This window comes from Brienomyrus brachyistius, unplaced genomic scaffold (genome assembly GCF_023856365.1).
Source record: "Brienomyrus brachyistius isolate T26 unplaced genomic scaffold, BBRACH_0.4 scaffold50, whole genome shotgun sequence".
Taxonomy (NCBI): Eukaryota; Metazoa; Chordata; class Actinopteri; order Osteoglossiformes; family Mormyridae; genus Brienomyrus; species Brienomyrus brachyistius.
Window position 1 is genome coordinate 763,875 of NW_026042325.1, and position 21,527 is coordinate 785,401.

The 21,527-nt window shown below is 47.3% G+C and overlaps 1 protein-coding gene across 4 annotated transcripts in view; it reads left to right on the top strand.

Annotated features, from left to right (window-relative positions):
- Positions 1-8,505: 8,505 nt before the first annotated feature.
- LOC125723630 (zinc finger protein 385A-like) overlaps positions 8,506-21,527 on the top strand; it is a 58,159-nt gene continuing 45,137 nt past the window's right edge. Inside the window, exons 1-2 of one of the 4 annotated variants that reach the window (XM_049000406.1) lie at positions 8,506-8,952; positions 17,680-17,820. In XM_049000406.1, the coding sequence (XP_048856363.1) occupies positions 17,811-17,820 (10 nt within the window). In that variant the 5' untranslated portion in view covers positions 8,506-8,952; positions 17,680-17,810. Of the gene's footprint in view, positions 8,953-11,824; positions 12,756-16,786; positions 17,821-21,527 lie in introns of those variants that run through there. The other 3 variants (XM_049000403.1, XM_049000402.1, XM_049000404.1) reach the window with 3 other exon arrangements.

A 21,527-nucleotide genomic window follows, 5' to 3' on the forward strand; every position in this document is an offset into this window, starting at 1 on the left:
CGCACAAAAAACATCAGCCCTGAGATCTATATGAACTTGGAAGTTCTCAGCTGGAACAAGTGGCTGCTGGAAATGGGATGGAGCCTCCAGGAGTGAAAGCCAGAATGGGGGAAACTGGAAGTGAGCGAGTGATTATTCTGAGGACCCCGTTGGCAGGCAAAATGCTGGGGGGGGGACTTACAGTGCCGCTGCACTCAGACATGCCTCACCAACGTCTTCCTGGGGAGGGACGGGGTTCTGAAAGCCTGGTTCTGTATTATATACGTAGTTTGTTCTTTGTCTTGACCTCTGACCCCGGGTTCGGCAGGGTGGCTTGTCGGGGGGAGGGGGGGGGGTGGGCAGCTGTGTGAAGAGTGGGGACACGTGCAAAGCCAAAGGAGCCCATGGCCGATGGCCAGGGGACACAGAGGAGGCCGGAGAGGTGGGGGACCCCAGGAAGCAGAGCCACACGGCAACGTCTCCCATGACCCCTGTCCGCTGCCTCCGAGTCCTGACCAGATTATCAATATCTTAGTGAGGTAATGAAGAGAAACCAGTTAAAAAAAAACAGTTCAAAGTTACAGAAAAATTCAAGCAGATCATCATTGGTAAGTGTGACATACCATGAAGACTAAACTACGTAAGTGAAGGTTCCGCACGGTGGTGAAGTTTGCGATGAAAGCAGAGGGTCAGAAGGTCGCCCAGTCAGGGTAACCATGTCCAGGGTGCCGCCCCTAACCACAGCTCAGCTGCTGCTCTCCCCAACGCGGCCATCATCTCCAGGCTGCCAGAGCAGCAATCCCAAGCTGAAAGTCCTGGAGGCAGGCCAAAGGCCAGCACTGCCTCTATAAATTGCAGCTAAATGGTTATCAGAACATTTTGGATCCATACCTAGATGCCCCCTGCACAGTTTCTAGAGATATGCAGATAATTTTTGTCAAACAAAATAAAAGTCTAATTTAGAACATGAAAACCATCAAATATAATTAATTATAAGGCTGTTTCCTGAACCTGTGTTTTACTCATTTAGATAAAGCAAATCCACTGAGCAAAGAAAAATCGGTGAGATGTAGCTAAGGTTGTACTGTGCAATTAAGTACCAAATTTGGAAAACTGCTCATCAGAGGTAAGAAGGCGGGGAGCCAGTGTGGTAATAATCCTCAGCATTTAAACTGGGGTTAACATGGTGTAACACAGTTAAGAGGACAGAGCGGTAAACAGAGCTACAGAGAGGCGCGGGGCTGACAAAAGGAGACGCAGGAGTGTGAGGTCTGGGTCGCTGGAAAGGAATGGAGAGGCAAAAGCCACAGGGTCTCACAGGAAGCAGAGAAAGACGCAGTGAACGTTAGTGGTTATGCTTCAGCGGGAGGACATGACCAGGGCTGTCCGAGGGACACAGATATCCTGGAGGATTCTGGGGGCCCAACACTTTACAGGGCCCCCTGTATACATAAAGTTATAAAATTATACAATGTAAGTTGGGCAGGGGGGCCCAAGGTAACATTTTATCAGAAGGAGAAATTGTAGCTCAGCCTCTAAATAGGACCGTAACTGTTTGACAGCGGGATGTAGAAAAAAGTAAAAAAATGTAATAAACAATTTGTAAATAATAACAAAGGGAGTTTTAAAACTGCTGGACATTCAAGGGGAAATTCAGAGCATATTAATCACTGCATCACACAATTAAAATACTGTAGATATATGTAAACCATGAGCAAAATTTTTATTGTCACATTTAGCAAAAAATAAATGACAAGATACAAATGCCGACATTCAGGAATATTGTACCTTTGACTGGAAAGAACATGAGAAGGAAATAGAGGTTACATAAGAAAATAAAGGCAGAGAGAAAGACGTTAGACAGCAGGTGGTACGGCACTGAGAAGTGACCAGAAGGGTCAGCAGGAAGAGATGTCGTGCATCTAACATCTGGCCTACACTGTGTTGCATGGGGCGGTATAATGTAAAATTATAAAAGACCCAAGAGGAGCAAAGCTGATTGGTGAGAGACACATTAAAAATGGTCGGCATATGCATGGAGAAAGCTGGGATGCTGTCATAGGCCCGAACAGACACGGAGAGCGGCGCCGGTTCTGGGGGTCCCCCTGATCTGAAAGCCGCTTTGAGGTTAAAGCGTTCCTAATGAGATGTCGGCCCCGCCTCCATTTACTTAAGCCCCGCCTTCTCACATGCACCGCATTGTGGACGTGCTCCGGCCCGGGGAAGGCACAATGCCGGCAAAGGAGAAACAGATGGGAGGGACAAAAGGAAAGTGGGGGGGGGGGAGCAAGGGTGGGGTTATGAGACCCAGCACACGGCCACTTTCCGCACGGGAGAGAAAGAGAGCGAGGGGCTGGAAGAAAAGACGCAGTTCTGACAAAAGGCGGTGCGTTGTCTGAGCAGGCCGCCACAAAGCCTGCTTCGGATGCCGTGTCTAGACTCACGCGGATCCTGGGGTCAGGTTCAAAGGTCAGTCGAGCCTTCACAGCTCCCCTGCTGGTAACTTCTTTGTGCGCATTTCTGCGGGCGAGAGATTACATGCTGACCGTGTTTCCACTACTAGAGCACAATTACTTTCACATTAATATTTATTCGTAGCATCAGTGGTGAAGAACAGCCTTGAAAAAAGATCTATTATCCGAGTGGCAGGAGATGATTATTGGTAGCGATTGTAACATGGGACAAATGTACAGTGAAGCATTTGTGTGTTTTGGTATAACGGCTCCAGTTTCACGTACAGAAGGGAGCAGGTGTAAATGACCACAGTATATTTAAAAGTGGCTATAGATATGACTCACTATTAGAGGGACAGGAGAGGAAGAGAATGGACTAGATGAAGGCAGAGATGGGTGCTGAGTGTATGAGGAGCAGATGAGGGCCAGCAGGTCATTAGGCTTGGTGGGCGGAGTCTGTCTATCCACCTGACATACTCTGATAGATGGGTAATGGATTGAGCGACTATGCAACAGCCAAACGAAGGGCGGCAAATAACCATTATAAGATCGTGAATGAAAAGAGACACCATCCGCCCATGGGTGAGGGAATGAGGTACTCTTGGGGGGGTCAAGGCCTTAAGCTACTTCTCCATCTTAGTTCACTCCAAACATCTAGAGAAACAAGGTGCAGGTTTGGGTTCCGTGTCAGTAACACACTGCTGAATAACACATACAAAGCAATGGGAGTGTAGTATAGGTCAGTGGCTTAGGGTTGTGTTTCTGTAAACAGAATGGCGCAGGTTCAAATCCCAGAGTCAGCAGAGTGACTTCAGCAGAGGCCCTAGGCCAAGGCCTTCCACCCTAAAGGCTCCAGGAACGGGCAGACCCAGCCCACTCAATTCTACGTCACTTTGAGTAAAAGTATCAGCCAAACAAATGAATCTAAATATACTTCAAAGTGTAATATATTACTGTACATTTCAGTATTTAGGTACTACATTCAATAACCCAGGTCAGAAATGAAAAATATGTTTTTACAGATGTGCGTTAAAAACCCAGGAAGCAGTTTCCTACACCTAAGCCTCTGCTCCTTAGTCCAAAACAAATCAATATGTAGCCTGACACTGAAATCGGAGGTGCTTTGTCAAGGTTTGTTTATCGGCGGTTCGATGAGTCTGCCGGCGATGGGCTGTTTGCATCTGCTGGACCGGACCAGCTGTCACTAAATCACTCAGCAGCATCTGGCTCTCGTTCCCATCACCCTTTTAACTTGCTCTTCTTCACTCTGATGAAGGAGAACTGAAACGCCGATCAGAGCTCCATCTCCAAGGCTTAGCGCTGGACATTAATCCAGGACGGGGGGGGATTGGCAAACAGAGTGGGCTCATTAATCTCACACATCCTTCCTGAGACACTCGGCACAAAACCTGGACTCACCGTTACTCATCTCTGCTTCTCTAAACCTTTTCTCTGCCTTTCTCACTGCGGAAGGAGAAACTGTTCTATAATCATTCTGCCCGTTTTCCCCTAATTATTAATGTTTAATGATATTTGCGAGTAATATACTTTTCTATGGAAGTGTTTTGTAAATTTTTTCAGTATGTTCTTTGCATTTTATTCTCTAATAAACTAATTATTAGCTTACATCTTTAAATGTTGCTTGAATCATGGGTCTTCACTGTATGAATCGGCTGTATGAATGAACTCGCTGTCTACTGAGCAGCAAGAGATACCGCGTTTTCATAATTATGGGGACACATTTACCTAAGTAAATTATCCCCTAGAAATGCTATGTCACACAACATCACTTTCTCCCGTCTGTAAATAAGTCGCTAATGTGAGAACAAACCATGGTCCATGCTGTCTGACTTCACAGCCCCATCCAAGGGAGTTTCTTCTCTCCAGTTTATCCAGCATCATCTCTCCATAAAAGCTCTTCATTCCTCCACCCTGCCAGACTTCCCAGTTTGTCTGGCAGCACTTTGGTTCATGGCAGATGTTACTAAGGCAACAACTGGTGTTGGGGGGGGTCTTGAAGCCATCTGTCTAGGGTCAAGGGCTTCTATGGGGAAAAGGAGTAGGACAAATAAAATCTCAGTGCAAAGGAGGTGTGTTTGTGTGTGTGTCTGTGTGTGTGTGTCTGTGTGTGTGTGTGGACATACAAATTCATTAACAAAAACTTAGAGAAATACGGCTTCTCTGGAACGTGACACACAGCAGTGGACAGTAACAGTTGCACTGCCATCTGTTGGTCAGCATTAAGTAGTATCATACACTATTTTTTTCCCAAAAATGATAAAATTCGAAGTCCAAAGTGCACAATATCAAAATCCACAATGTATTAAAATGGTAAAAATGCACAAGTGAGACAAAAAAGAATTCTGAACTCAATTTTACCTGGTTAGGTAAAAGGAAATGACCGACAGATTTGAGGACAAATGCGCTCACGTACAAATCTTCAAATGGGAAAAAAATCACTTCCGGTAAGGTGGTGTATTTGACCTTTTCCCGATCTTTACTGCAAATCATTCCTTCCTGATTCTGTAACAGTTTCTGCAAAGAATCATAGTGGATCCCAATGCTAGTATTTCCATAAGACAGTTATAGGTGGACATCCTTAAACACGGAAAACCTGAAACTATAAACCTCACCCATTTATTTCTTGCAAAATATTATCTGAAAGGTGGAAGATGGCTTGACAGATACATGCGTTTGCTGCGTTCCAGGCTACAAGGATCCCCAAGGTCATTTAAAGCGCTTACTTCAGTTATAGAGCTGTCAGCATGTCGGCGCAAAGTGGAGAAGAGCAGGCAGCTGAAGGACAGCAGACAGCGCATTGCGCCCGTGAGCTGAGCCACTTTCATACAGATCAGCTTCTCCACACAGATCAGCTTCTCACATGAAGCTGCCGCATAGCCCAGCTGCTCACGCGGACTTTTCACATAAACCAGCTTCTCACGCGGACTTTGCACGCAGAGCGTTCAAGCTGCCACTGATGAATTCATCAATGAAGTGCTGCATGGATTATTAATAATATACGGGATTTGGTACAGGAGCGCAGTTGTACTTGAAGTTAAACGTATTTTTAATTTTGTGCGCGACAGTCACACATAAATGTATAGATAACGACTCAAAGAAGGCAAAAATGATCACAGATAACAATTATGAATTAACTTGATTTGTTTTATATTTGCATTTCTCAAAAAATGTATTTTTGCAGCTTTTTTTCTTAATTACTCACGAATGTTTTATATATTCTGCTGTTGTGTTATTGTCCCAAAAGACCGGTAGATGGCAGTAAACTATGACTAAAGGCACCTACTTAAATATTTTATAAATAAAGATAAAGCAATTTCTTGCATTACTACAAGAATTAAATTACATCACATTAACACGCGCGTTCAAGTAATAACAAATTAATTATTTAATCGTCTAATAATATGTTATTTCCTAAGCAGGGCAGGGTTTGGAAAATGGATGGATATCAATTTATGGCATCAATTAAAATTCGTCCCCCCCCCCCCCCCCCCAAGTAGCAGCGGTTCCACTGCTTACTTTTTAATTAAATTATTCTCTGTTCTGTTCAGAAATTTGACATATAAAATGAACTGATTGAGTATAGAAACATGCACTGATAAATACTGAAGCACTGGAGACACCGATATGTTTTAACGATTGCGTGAAGTGGGTGGCTCACTTTAGATACTTGATATTCAGGTTAATTACAATTCAGAGTGCTATTAATTTTCATCGGTTTTATTTTTCATAGTTAAAGGAAGCTAAACTAACAGTGCTTTGATGTTCATGTCACGCTCGTAAACACACTCGGTAAATACGTGGCTAATGTGCTCTTAATACACTTTCACGTGTAGCCCAAACCAAAATAAAAGGTTGATAGTTCATTTTTATAGTGTGAACTTTATACAGGGCACAGGGAGAGAGACACTCGCAGGGTTTCTGTAACTCTACCCAAAGCCGGGGGATCAGGAAATGTGCTTACGGCCCTGAAGTGTCACTCCTCCTTCCCTCCCCACCGGCCCAGCTGGGGGGCAGCTTGGCTGTGAAGCTGATGGATTGACATGGATTTGTACATGTCCACCCGCATACTTGTGTGTCATCGGTGCGTGTGTGTGTGTCTGTGTGTGTCTGTGTGTCTGTGTGTGTGTGTGCGTGTGTGTGTGTCTGTGTGTGTGTGTGCGTGTGTCTGTGTGTGTGTGTGTGCGTCTGTGTGTGTGTGTGTGTGTGCGTCTGTGTGTGTGTGTGTGTGTGTCTGTGTGTGTGCATGTGTGTGCATGTGTGTGTGTCTGGGTTTGCACAGATCACGTTTGAGGACCAAGATATGCCCAAAGTGTGAAAAAACCTGAAACTTCCAACTTCCTTGTGTGTGTGTGTGTGTGTAGGTATAGGTGTCGGGTGTGTGTGTGTGTGTGTGTAGGTATAGGTGTCGGGTGTGTGTGTGTGTAGGTATAGGTGTCGGGTGTGTGTGTGTGTGTGTGTAGGTATAGGTGTCGGGTGTGTGTGTGTGTAGGTATAGGTGTCGGGTGTGTGTGTGTGCGTGTGTGTGTAGGTATAGGTGTCGGGTGTGTGTGTGTGTGTAGGTATAGGTGTCGGGTGTGTGTGTGTGTGTGTAGGTATAGGTGTCGGGTGTGTGTGTGTGTGTAGGTATAGGTGTCGGGTGTGTGTGTGTGTGTGTAGGTATAGGTGTCGGGTGTGTGTGTGTGTGTAGGTATAGGTGTTGGGTGTGTGTGTGTAGGTATAGGTGTCGGGTGTGTGTGTGTGTGTAGGTATAGGTGTCGGGTGTGTGTGTGTGTGTGTAGGTATAGGTGTCGGGTGTGTGTGTGTGTGTGTAGGTATAGGTGTCGGGTGTGTGTGTGTGTGTGTAGGTATAGGTGTCGGGTGTGTGTGTGTGTGTAGGTATAGGTGTTGGGTGTGTGTGTGTGTGTGTAGGTATAGGTGTTGGGTGTGTGTGTGTGTGTAGGTATAGGTGTCGGGTGTGTGTGTGTGTGTGTAGGTATAGGTGTCGGGTGTGTGTGTGTGTGTAGGTATAGGTGTTGGGTGTGTGTGTGTAGGTATAGGTGTCGGGTGTGTGTGTGTGTGTGTGTGTGGGGTGTCTTCCAAATGAAGTCCTAGAGGAAACTTCATCTCAGGACCCAAGTGTCTATAAAACTGTATATTTATGAAGAATTAAATACTTAATAAATGGCCTTTATTAAATCATGACTGTAGTCCCGTCTCAGAGGGAATCAGTTTAACTGCGTTTATCTGCTCAAGCAAGTCAATGCTGAATATTTCAGTGCATCAGATCTGGGACAGTAAGTAGGGAGGTTTCGCACTCCGGCTCTCCATCAGCCTCACTCTCACTGCACGCTTTGTACTTTCCTGTTTAAATTTTTATTATCCTGTTGCTTACAGGACACTTTAGCCAAAAACACATCACATCATATTTACTCCTTGATGTGGCTGAATCATTTATGGAAGCCGGTCAATAAGCCATGGCCCGATTCTGTCATGCTCTCCGCGCGGCCCTGGAGGGCCACAGGATCTGGAGAGCCGTGACCTCAAGCTGATAGCTACTCTGGAAGCCTTACTGCCGTACAGGTACAGGTTTTCATTCATTTTTTTCCAGGTGTCTAATAACCTATCAGTCTATGAACCAATCAATTCATTTTTTGCTCTTTTAGAGTCAGCTCCTTCCCCCAAAATGGCGCACAGTTGACCGCTTGTGATTCTGCTTCCTGCAGTTCCGGTTAGGTGCCATTCACAGGTCATTAGAAGAGTCTGAGGGGGCCGTTTGCCAGTTAGTGAGGTCCCCCCCTCTCTTGACTTAAGGACTCAGTTTCAGTTCAGATCTTCTGCCCCTCATCTGAAGAGCCGGTGCTGGAACTTCAGACCATCTATCACAGTTACGAACCCACATTCGGCAGCAGCGTCGGCCATCTCCATGTCACCCGTCACCCTTTCTTATCCTTCCTACATTTCACCCCCCCCTGCCCCCCCACGCAGTTGTCTTCACATATTAAGTTCCTCGTCTGAGGAAGCAGAATTAACTACCGCAATCTTTCACAGTTACTTATTTTTCCTGGTGGGTGAGAGTTACGGAGAAAGGGGAGCAGAGAGTTAAGGAGAGAGAGGAGGAAGACCCCAGTGTTTAAGCTCTCTGGACGCGTGAGAGAGGAGGAAGACCCCAGTGTTTAAGCTCTCTGGACGCGTGAGAGAGGAGGAAGACCCCAGTGTTTAAGCTCTCTGGACGCGTGAGAGAGGAGGAAGACCCCAGTGTTTAAGCTCTCTGGACGCGTGTCTGTCCTGAACTCCCTCTGTGTGTGTGTGTGGGTGTGTGTGCGTTGATACTCCGCATGTCTGTGTCTGCTTGGGTCTGCGTGTTGCCCTCCAAGTTAACTTTCAGGACAGGAATCACGAGGGTCTGTATAGAGTCTCCATCTTCATTCCAGTTGCTCGCAAGGCAAGGCATTTCTCTCTGGAAATACTTACTGGATACTGTCTGACAGAAGACAGAGAAAGTTGTAAATGTGGACCTCAGGTAGGGCAAAAGCATATCTAACTTTTTCATGTTTTATATGTTACTTGTGAGTTTTTCCTGTTCCGTCCGCCATTTTCTCAGTAATGATTTTATACGCTTAGAGGTGAAGACAGCTGAGTTGTAATCAGCCTGGTTTGTGTACAGTTCGGTAAACCAATTATGTATCTCCTTGTCATCTGTGTTCTAATTTATTATTACATGCAATGTATAACATTACTGCATGGCAGTTTTATGTTGGCATTCAAGTATCATACATTAGGAATCTCAGGTGTAGCGGGACAGGAGTGTGTTGCAGAGTCTATTTCCTTACTAATTGTTTCCTGCCAGAATGTTTTAAATCACCTCAGTTTTAATCCATGTCATCGCCACCCCTCATTTTAAACTAACAAAATGGGTCTTTTTAACGCGTTTCCTCCTTGCCTGCTAATGTGAAATGTTACACACACTCTTCAGGACTGACACCAAATATCCGATTTTCTCACATTCGGTAATGGGTCACATGTTCAGCATTTTTGCAATGATGGTCAAGGGACCATCCCTTTTCCTTTCCCTTTGAATCCATATTTTTTTGCAAATATGTTAACGTAACATATCAGCATAATTACTTTTTGAATATGAATAACATATTTATACAGGGAGGACAGAATATCAGACGCAACACATAAAACAAGAACTTTTGCAAAAGTCAGTCTTAATAGGTTGGCTGCTGGTTACCGGGCTGTCAGCCGATGAAGAGGTTTGATGATCAGCACCTTCAAAGCAACGTGAAGCTATTGGCAGAGATCCAAGGGGCCCAAAGAGTCACTGGCGGAATCTCAGCCCCATTGCTGACAATCACAGCAATAACGGCCTCTGTCACTCAGCCTTGACAAAACTGTGGCTCGCAAACTACACAAAGCTGGGATTTATGCCATCTCAGTCCAATGCCAACCGACCGACATGCATAACCTGTTGTAAGAATCACATATCCTGGGCCCCTAAGCAATGAAAAAACTCTATCCCATTTCTCCTCCTTCATCCTTATGGGGTTATGTGTGGAGAAAGCCGAACGGTGCCTTCAACCCATAGTGCCTGTTGGTCTGGGCAGCCATCTTTTGAGGTCATTAGGTCCAGTGATGGTTCTGCATGAGCATATGACGGTTATGGTGCCTTTTTACAGAAACAGGGTCAAACTATGTTGTGTACACGGTTCCCTCTTCATAATGTTGCCATATTCCAGGGTGACCTCACTATTACACACAGGTAACAGTAGTTTCAGATAAGACGTCTTCCAAGACCTCCCCAGCCATCGCATTCAAGCGCTGCTGAATTTTTTTGGGACGCTCTGGAGGAGAGTGTGATGAAGTTCTCCAGCATCCCACTTGGCACCGTTCAGGACTTTTTAAAAGGACACTCCAGGAAGAACTTTTATTTTGTAATTTATAAATATTTGATTTCGTAATTATACAATTACATAATATTCATATCTAGGAAATAACTCTACTGATATTTACAGTTTGCTGACTAGTTTTGTGTTTGTGTATAATTCCAAGCTGAAGTATGTAATGCTGCTATTTATGATCTTTTATGAGCAACATTTGATTTGATTGGCTGGAGACATGAGTAATGGTGACAGTAAATTGTCAGGAAGCACATTCTATGGTGTAGAGCATAATCCAGTCCTTGGGGACCAATAAACAGTCCACGTTTTTGGAGGGAGCAAAAATGTGGACTGTCTGGCAGGGAGCTGGGAGGGAGCAAAAGTGTGGACTGTCTGGCAGGGAGCTGGGAGGGAGCAAAAGTGTGGACTGTCTGTCAGGGAACTGGGAGGGAGCAAAAGTGTGGACTGTCTGGCAGGGAGCTGGGAGGGAGCAAAAGTGTGGACTGTCTGACAGGGAGCTGGGAGGGAGCAAAAATGTGGACTGTCTGTCAGGGAGCTGGGAGGGAGCAAAAGTGTGGACTGTCTGGCAGGGAGCTGGGAGGGAGCAAAAGTGTGGACTGTCTGGCAGGGAACTGGGAGGGAGCAAAAGTGTGGACTGTCTGGCAGGGAACTGGGAGGGAGCAAAAGTGTGGACTGTCTGGCAGGGAACTGGGAGGGAGCAAAAGAGTGGACTGTCTGTCAGGGAGCTGGGAGGGAGCAAAAATGTCCGTCGACTGTGGGCCCGCGAGGAATGGGTTGGGAAACACTGGTAGAGACCCTGCAACATATACAAAACATTCAACCTCTAAAGCTTTGCTGTGTGTTTCACTGACATGTGGGGGGGGCTGTGTTTATGGGTGAGGGGGTACAAGAGTACACAGCCGTAAATAAAACACAGGATGTTATGAGAGATTTTTCACTGCTTCTGTCCAATAAAATTAGTCTTTACATTTGTGCCGCAGAAGTTATCTGTTCTCCCATTGCAGCCTTTCACATGAGGAAAATTCATTAAAAGTATCATTCTTTCATGGACCTAATTTATTTGCAAATTAGGAATCAAGTGTAGGGAGTCAATATGATTATAATTACTAACAAAATGTGTCGTACAATTGATGCGGCACGTTACCTCAGAGTCAGCTTCTGCACAAGACTTTGTTCACGGTGTTATCTTTCGTTAATCATCTGATCACTCATATGGGCTTTTGATGATTTCCGTTGTGGCCCGGAAAGACAAAGGCCAGGCGTGCTGGAGGACAAGAAGGACTATAGAGGTGATAAAACAGAAGAGATTGTGAGGAAGGCGATTGAGATGCCTGCGTGTGCGATGTGACCCCCCCAGAGAGCGTAACATGGCAACTAACAGTTTAGGGCATAAGCCAGACTCTCCAGCAAGCTGCAGACCTACTGGGCTGCTTCAGCAAGAAAATATGTATTTTATAGAAATATGAAAGACATCAGTTTGGAGAACTAATGAAGCAAGCGATGTAAATAATGCTCAGTCTTCCAGAGTTCCACGTTTTACAGGTCAATAAAAATGCAGAACATGTTGCTGTCCATCAGAACAATCGATAGTGTAGATTTACCACTTTGGTACTGGACCACTTGGGATCTGAACCTAACACCTATGGACCGGGGCATGCCCAAGGGGCCTGTGGCTTGCAGGCACCAGTAGGGTGTGTCATGACACCCCCTTGTGAAACTGGTGAAGATGTGTGAGGGAGTGACAGTCAACAGCGACGTTCTACACTCTGAGATCGCTGCATGGGCAGGAGGTACCACATGTACGCTGTTTTCCACGTTGCTGCTTCACTACTCGTTTACGAGCCTGGACCCCATTCAGATACGGAAAGTTTCATATAACTGGTGGTTAAGCTCTTGCTATGTTCGTCCCACCGGTGCAGGACACTGGGGATTTCAAGTGACAGACCCATCCTCCGTCTGGTGTATATATAGACAAAATTCCAACTCTGTGTCCCCCCCACCCCCATGACCTTTGCCCTTAACCAGCAGCATCCAAATTCTCCAGCATGGTGTCAGAAGCTTTGGCCCTGAAAGAAAGACGTAGAGGACACCAGTAAGGGGGGTGTGACGGCGGCCGTCCCCATGGCGACCACGCCAGGGCCCAAAATAAGGTTTGGCTTCAGAGACAAGAGTGGCGACGTCGTCATTTTCTGAAATAAGATGGAGGGAGAAAGAGGAGGAGCAAAGAAAAGGAGAGAAGCAGTGAGCGATGTCCCGGCCATGTACCTTTCATTCTGGCCTGTGACATCTGTGGTGGCGTTTGACCCTCTGTCCTCTTTGGCCGGCACCCAAACCGATGGCACATTCTCGAACCCGAAGCCGTGCTCACAGTGAACCTTTCCCCAGGAAACTCTGAGCATGATAACTGCGAAGCACCGGACAGGTGAGATGGGGGTAGCTCTATCGAGGAGCTTGCGGCCATTTAGGATTCTGCTGTCGAGTGAGTTTTGGGCTTATTTTTGGAATCGCGGCTGATGGATTCACCTGCGCGTGAGGACTGACTGCGTGTGAGGACTGACTGCGCAGTCAGACTGCCTGCGTGCGTATAAACTGATATTGTGTAAAAGGAGACACTCGAGGCAGCTTGTGTGTTTTTCCAGAGGTAACCTTCCAGCTGCTAAACTGCTGCTCCCTGTTGTGTTTCACTGCTATCCTTCCCTTTCATGAGACCTTCAGACTCAAACGTGAATGTGGTGAGGTGCGTCTCTCCCCTGCTGTGGTGACCACCTCTTGCTGGATCCCGTTAGCTTAGGTGGCCTCCGCCTGCGCTCCCTGCATCCCCTGCGCTGGTGCTGCGGCGCTCTCCCACAGCCTCATGTCCGTCTCTGTGGCCATGGCACGCCATACACTAGTCTGCCACTAGAGGGAGTCCATTCAGGTAGCTCGCTCCCTCGCTCTCTCGCACTGGCATCGCCACCACATCACAAAGAGATGCATGTCAGCCCTGGGGTGGAGAAGGATGGACCCCCCACCTCCCACCTCACTTCTGACTCAGAGGTTATGATAAACAATCATACCAGGCCTGTGCAGCCCAGCTGCTGTGGACGGGGGAGTCAGATTACACAGGTTAGCCAGAAGCACCTGTCCTCCCACCCGCGTGCCAACTGGCCCTGACTGGATCATTTCTCTGTTTACCTCCAATGTGACACCAATAACTTTTGCTCTTTTTGTTCATTTAACATGCGTCATCATCCCTTTTTCCACTGTGGCCCTGTTCTGCACACAATTATAGGTCATTCGGTACTTTAATTATGCCTTTATCAGCTGAAAATGTAAATATTTAATTATGAAATGGCAAAAGCTAGCCAATTAACACTGCAAGTGAATTAAATGACCTTAAACTAGTATTCCAGCATTACCTGCTGGGTTTTCAAAATGAGAACTTGCCATAAAAAGGAAATTAACTAATAAAATAGCTGATTCTTCCAAAATAGTCCGGCTTATTCATGCAAATTGTGGGTTTAATAACCATCGTCCCTTTGGTGAGGTCCGCAGTGTCAGTTAGACATACTTTATGTAATAACTTCAGATTAAATTGTCAGTTGCGGTCCCTTTTGCTTCAGAATTTGCACACCCCCGCTGTTGAGGTATTGCTGTGGTGCCTGAGATATTCACTGTTTACGAAGCTCCACACATTTATGGGCTTTGGATACTGACACAGCTGGTGATGTCAGCCTTATTAACCGGTGATTAAAATCGACTGATCGGCGCCGCCTATCAGGTGGCTCCTCTCGCCAGCGTCGCGTGAATTACTGTGTTTAAACTCTGTCACGTGATCAGAGAGGCAGCTTGCCTTCCTTTCGGTTGTTACCTGCCGAAACTATCGGCTATGCGATACGCAGGGTGGAGTCTGGCCTCCCTGCTTGATCGATATAACCTGAATCGGCTGGATTAATATTTCATAATGAAGGGAGTCTCTGATGAACACTCACTGTGTCGGAGCCCTTGCAGTAAATTTTAAATAGCGGACAAAACAGATAACATACCGCGGCATACAGTCATTAGGACCTGAAATAGTCCACGAGGCAGATCTGTAACTTAAAAATAGCATTTCAGTGCCTTGAGCCAACAGCTCTATACAGGATAAGAGCAGATACAAATCTAGAGAGACAGGAATCTGCCAAAAGACACATAATGCTTGTAGTTTTGATAGTAAAAATGCGATATGCTTTATTGCCAGTATCTCTCTTTCTGAGGGTACTGCCTCAGGCATCTCAGGTGCAGAACCTACAGCGTTCCAGCCTGCAGATTCAGGTTTGAGATGCCGAGATGCTCCCAGAGTCTTGTGTGGTGGTGACCCGGCGTTTTGCACAGAACCACATGCTGTTTGTGGACCACAAAACTGCCTGTGATCAGATGGATCCTCTGAATAATGCAGCGTATTAAACCCTGTGGTGACCTGAGTGACCCATGCTGAAGGGGACCATTACGCTTACTACACTGTGCATAAGGGTACGAGTGTACGAGTGCTGTCCCAAACGCCTTCACTGACAGAACCCGAGCACTCGTGGTCTGGGCTTCAGCTCGTAGGGCTCCCTGCGAATCTGGCTCAGTTTCGTGGCCCTGCTGGACAATGGGATAGGAGAGTTTGATATTTGGGAGGTACAACTTAATAGGGTACGAGTGTACGAGTGCTGTCCCAAACTTGATAATCTAAACTAAAATGTCTGTTTATTGGGGGAGATGAATCAATCCAACATAAACACTGGGGGGGGAACAAAACCAAACAAAAGCAGCCGCCTCACATTGGCCTCTCGGTGGCCGTACAGACGGAGCCTGCCGAGGGCTCTGCCGTAAGAGGTGCTGCTTCCTGGGGGGGCAGCCAGCTGTGGGCTTTCTCCCTTCACCCCTTTCAGGCCACCAGGCTGCCCTCTTCTTCCTGTCTGTTTCTGTTGTGTCTCCTCTCTGGTCGTCTTATTTCCCTGTTGACCTTGTCTGCTTTCCCATCGTTTCCCCGTTCACATCGATCCCCCATCCCGCCCCCCCTCGACTCCGCCCCTTTGCTGTCGCACCAAGGCAGGGCCCCTGCTAAACTCTTCACTACGGTCCCCTGATGTGACAGAAGATCCCCCCGGTCCGATTTCACCCTCTCATCATGACATCCATTAAAGTCCTGCTGGGCCCTGGACCTGCCGGCCAGGACAGGCCATTAGCGCCTGCTTCATTGAGCACAACACGACCTGCTCGTGAATTATTGATACCTGTGCAGCTAATGAAGAAACCCAACCCCCCCCCCCCCAGCCACCCCTCGCCCCCAGTGCCTGCTGCTGGGGGGGGGCACAGTGCTGGACACAGATGGCTCTGACACCACTCTGCTGCATTTGTTCACCAAACTCTTGAGCAATGTTTCCCAATCTGGTCCTCAGGGACCCACACTCGGTCCATATTTTTGCTTCCTCTGACCTCCCTGCCAGACAGTCCACATTTTTGCTCCTGTGAACTGTCTGTTGGTCCCTGAGGACCGGACTGGGAAACGTTGCCCTGGAGTGATGGACCTATGGATATACAGCTTCCTCTGCTTTGGGACGATGACAGTGTCGTTTGTCAGATATCTGTCAAACAGGTAGAACTCTGCAAAAACCCCATGTACCGTGAGGTTTAAAACATCAAGTGGATGCTGTTAGCATCTCATTCCTTTATCTGTAACAGTAGATAGCCCAGGAAGTGTGTTCTGGAATGTCACAGAACCAAACAGATCAGTGCATTCATTCCAGAACATTCACGTATATCTTACTAATACGTTACATGTTCACAATGCACATGGAGGACAGTTTGCATGAATAACGCAGCTTCGGGAATGTACTTTGGGGTTCTGCGAGAGCGCCTGTGCCGTGTGTGTGTGTGTGTGTGTGTGTGTGTGTGTGTGTGTGCCGGGTTCAGCCTGTGCCTGGGATTGTGCAGGTGTGAGAGGGTACAGCAGAGCCAGCTCTTTAATATTCCCTGCACTGCTCATTGACTCATGCTGCAAAAACCTGAATCGGGGGGGGAGAATGGGAGGGGGAGCAGCTGAAAGGCAGGGGGTGGGGGGAGAGAGCGACAGGGATGAAACGGAGGAGAAATAAAAGAAAGGGATGATTCTGGTCCCCCCCCCCCAGCATGGAATTTGCGGCAGTTTTGTGGTGGGAGGTGGGATTTAATTTTTCGACATCTTGAGGAAGCGCCCGTTTATTCGTCTCGCTCCTCACGGAGGGTGTCTGCCTCTTCTCTTCACAACTGTGATTTTCTGCAGCTCATTCACTTAAGTGGGGGTTGGGGGTGGGGGCTGGGGGGGTTGTGCAGGCTGCACAACCTGCTGCTTGATACTGCGCTACGTTATCAAATGTGATATGAGTGCGGTGTCTTTGGGGGCAGAGCTGCTTATCCGTCTCTCCCGTCTCCCTGACCCCCTTCATCTCTCTGTCAGCTCGGATTTAATCTCCCCCCTCTTTCGGCTTCCTCTGCTCTGTCGCCTCCCATCCCATCTCCTGTTTTCCTCCTCTCTCCCCCTGCTTTCTCCTCATCGCTTTGCTCGTTCGTTCGCTCGTCCGCTGCAGCTGCAGCAAGGTGGCGGAGCGGCGAGGTGAGGGGGTGGCGTTGGCGGTGACTGGACCTAATGGCCACTTAATGAGCCCAAGTTCGTAAGCAGCTGGGAGGGTGGGGGTCCAGAGGTCACATGGCCAGCAAAGCTTAAAGAACCAGCGTGTCACGCTTATGAAGCTGAAAAATGGAAGGAGAGATACAGAGGGACAACGGAGAGGGGAAGGGGAGACCGGAATGGCTGGTGACATTATTGCTCCGGTCCTGTTTGGTTCATGACTTTATCTCTGCAGAAAAACATGCAGCGCTGGGCTACCTCATTGGCCGGGATCTCCACCAATCAGAGTGCAGGCATGTAAGGTGCCTTTAGGTTATACCCAACCCTAGAAAACAAGAAACAGTGGAGAGAGAGAGAGGGGGAGCAAGGCAGGCAGCAGCTTGGCAATATTTCTGAGGCATTCCAGCCTTTACACTTTGCAAACGTTCTCACTGAAGAAACGTGGCCGGTGTGGTGGGAATTCTGTCCCTAAATCATGGTTTTCCTGATATGACTTTTCTTACTTCTTGCATTACCTGGAGACCACTTGCAGTTGCAGCCCCTCTAGAACTTTCCTCAGCACGCTACCTTTTCAGCAACCCCCCCCTCCCCCCCAAACACCCAGTTCCATCTCAGGAGCGCAACAAACTGTCTCCGGCCACGGACAGGGATCTCACCTGGACAGGAGGCCGAGGAGGGGGTGGGAGAAGATCGCGGGTCAGGACCTCTTTTCAACCTTCCGTGTTACGGACAGGAGCATCGGGGGTCCAGAGCCTTGAGAAGGAGAAGGAGAAGGAGAAGGAGAAGGAGCACCAAGTACTGCTCAGCTGAAGCGTCGGACCAGAATTAGGAGTGAGGACACAAAGGAGAGGCATAACGGAGAGGATGATTTTGGGTAAGTTATTCAAACTCCAGCTATTTGATTCTGGCTCTAAGAAATGCCGCCAGCAATGTGTTACACCTGCTAATTACCGCCATGTGAGTAACAAATGTTTATAGTCGTTTCTGCAGTGTTTTTGTAAATTGTGGGTATCAGTGAGAAATTGGCAGTTGATCTGTGTATTCAGAGTGATCTGCCTGCTGGATGAGAAGAACATTGGGTGTTTGTGTCACTTGGGGACAGCATTTTGCTGGACAAATTCCCCCGATGGTGCCGTCACACTGCAGGCAGAGCCGGGGCAGTCCCCCGAACGGCGCGATTCTCGGTTATTTTGCTCCGCCGACACAGCGGACGAGGCGGACGCTCGTTATCAGCACCTGGCATTCCCGCTGCGCGTCTGTATGAGGAAGCAAACTGTTGGGAAAGGGGGGGCGTTTGTCCTCATCATTCAAACAGCACATTTCTGACAGCGATAAGGACTCGCTGGAATGATTTTGGTTTTGTTTCTGTGATGTGGTGTTTATCTCACACCTCTGGCCACAGAACGATTTATGATGTTGCTAAAACATGTTGGAGAGGTGAGTGAATTCTTTTGTAAGCCCTGTGCGGCTGAGCCGGGGAGCTTCCTGCAGATTGAGACCCTGCTTTTTTGGGATGTCATCCCAGCACTCTGGCTCGCTGTTCTCCAGGAACGATGCCGAAATTGACTCAGTGTCCAGTCAAGCTTGGCAGTGTTGCTGTATGAGTCCCTTCCTGTCCTTCTCCATCAGTCCCTCTTCTTGGGACATCTCTCCCATCCTTCCCTCTGTCTCCCTCTCTCTCTTTTTCCCCCTGAACTGTGAGTTCTTGCTGCGCATTTTCAGTCTTCTGTCCCTGTGTTGTGTATGTGTCCTCTGTGTAGTCTGTATGCCTTCTCGACCGTGTGCCTTGTGTGCGTGTCCTCTATGAACAAGATGCGCATGCATGTTTGTGTGTGTTCTCTCTGGACACAGTCTGTGTGTGTCTTCTCTGAATGCTACAAATGTGTGTCCTTTTTTAACCCTGTGTCTGTCCTCTCTGAACATAGCATGTGTGTGTGTTCTCTTTTAACACCGTTTTGTCCTTTCTGAACAGAACAGGTGTGTTTGTTCTCTTTTAACACTGTGTGTCCTCTCTGAAAACACTGTTTTAACATGGTATGTGTCTTTTCTGAACACAACGGGTTTGTCTGTCCTCTTTTAACACTGTGTGTCCTCTCTGAACACAGTAGATGTGTGTGTCCTTTTTTAACCTTGTGTTTTAAACTTCAGTGTCTTCACTGAACACAGTGGCTGCTCTCTGTGTGCTCAGTAACAGCTCCAGTGCTCATGTCACAAATGGGGATTAAATTCACGCAGCTTTATCTGCTCAGTATTAATTTTCTGTATAAAGTGAGATGGTTGTTTTCTCTGGGTGATTTCTGTGACCTCTGTTACTGTGTGTCTTCCTTATGTAACAGGAGATTCTACATTACATAATGTGTGTCCTCCTCATGTCCTGCATGTGTGTCTTCTCTTTGTATTGTGTAAGGGTTCTCCACATGTTCTGTGTGTGTTTCCCCGATGTTCTGTCTGTGTGTGTGTGTGTGTGTGTGTATGCCCTGTACTTTAGGTATGTGACCCCTGTATTCTGTGTGTTTGTGTCCTCCCTCTGTTCTGTATGTGTGTTCTCCCTGTGTTCTCTGTAAGTGTCCTCCATGTGTTCTGTGTGTGTTCTCTCTGTGTTCTCTGTAAGTGTCCTCCGTGTGTTCTGTGTGTGTTCTCCCTGTGTTCTCTGTAAGTCTCCTCCCTCTGTTCTGTATGTGTGTTCTCCCTGTGTTCTCTGTAAGTGTCCTCCATGTGTCCTGTGTGTGTCCTTCCTGTGTCTTGTGTGTATATGTGTCCTGTGTGTATATGTGTCCTGTGTGTGTCCTTCCTGTGTCCTGTGTGTATATGTGTCCTGGGTGTATATGTGTCCTGTGTGTGTCCTTCCTGTGTCTTGTATGTATATGTGTCCTGTGTGTGTCCTTCCTGTGTCCTGTGTGTAAATGTGTCCTCCCTTTGTCTTGTGTTTATTTGTCCTCTCTCTGTTCTCTGTGTCCTGTGTGTATATGTGTCCTCCCTGTGTCCTGTGTGTGTCCTCCCTGTGTCCTGTGTGTATATGTGTCCTCTCTGTGTCCGGTGTGTATATGTGTCCTTTCTGTGTCCTGTATGTATATGTGTCCTCCCTGCATCCTGTGTGTATATGTGTCCTCCCTGTGTCCTGTGTGTATATGTGTCCTCCCTGTGTCCTGTGTGTATATGTGTCCTCCCTGTATCCTGTGTGTATGTGTGTCCTCCCTGTGTCCTGTGTGTGTCCTTCATATGCCCTGTGTGTATATGTGTCCTCTCTGTGTCCTGTGTGTATACAGTATGTGTCCTCCCTATGTCCTGTGTGTATATGTGTCCTCCCTATGTCCGGTGTGTATATATGTCCTCCCTGTGTCCGGTGTGTATATGTGTCCTCCCTGTGTCCGGTGTGTATATGTGTCCTCCCTATGTCCTGTGTGTATATGTGTCCTTCCTGTGTCCTGTGTGTGTCCTCCCTATGTCCTGTGTGTATATGTGTCCTTCCTGTGTCCTGTGTGTATATGTGTCCTCCCTGTGTCCGGTGTGTATATGTGTCCTCCCTATGTCCTGTGTGTATATGTGTCCTCCCTGTGTCCTGTGTGTATATGTGTCCTCCCTGTGTCCTGTGTGTGTCCTCCCTATGTCCTGTGTGTATATGTGTCCTTCCTGTGTCCTGTGTGTATATGTGTCCTCCCTGTATCCTGTGTGTATGTGTGTCCTCCCTGTGTCCTGTGTGTGTCCTTCATATGCCCTGTGTGTATATGTGTCCTCTCTGTGTCCTGTGTGTATATGTGTCCTCCCTGTGTCCTGTGTGTGTCCTTCATATGCCCTGTGTGTATATGTGTCCTCTCTGTGTCCTGTGTGTATATGTGACCTCCCTATGTCCTGTGTGTATATGTGTCCTCCCTGTGTCCTGTGTGTATATGTGTCCTCCCTGTGTCCTGTGTGTATATGTGTCCTCCCTGTGTCCTGTGTGTATATGTGTCCTCCCTATGTCCTGTGTGTGTCTTTCATATGCCCTGTGTGTATATGTGTCTTCCCTGTGTTCTCTGTGTATATGTGTCCTCTCTGTGTCCTGTATGTATACAGTATGTGTCCTCCCTATGTCCTGTATGTATATGTGTCCTCCCTGTGTCCTGTGTGTATATGTGTCCTTCCTGTAGTTCAGCTCATTTATATCATGGACCAGTCCAGAGTGAGAGCCTCTTGTCACATGGTGAAAAAGTGGCAGCCTGTTCATGTCTCCCACATGACAGTTCTGGCTTTAGGCTTGAAGGCACTTTGTGCTGCAGGCTGGTGTTTGTGCCTTCGCAGGGTAAATGGTCTAGCAACCCTTTTGGGACGCGGCTCCGAAGCTTGCAGTAAAAAAGCAGCGTTCATGCAAGGCATTCATACACAGAATATATACAGAGAATTCATATGCGCATTCATGCATTCATTCACGCACGCATGTTCTGATATAGTGTTTGCACAGAGCATTTACACACAGCACTCACACAGTGTTTACACAGCATTTAAACATAGCATTTACACACCGTGTTTACACACAGCTTTTACCCACAGGATTTACACACACTGTACACTGTCCATACTTGAGATCCTGCTGTTTCGTGCTTT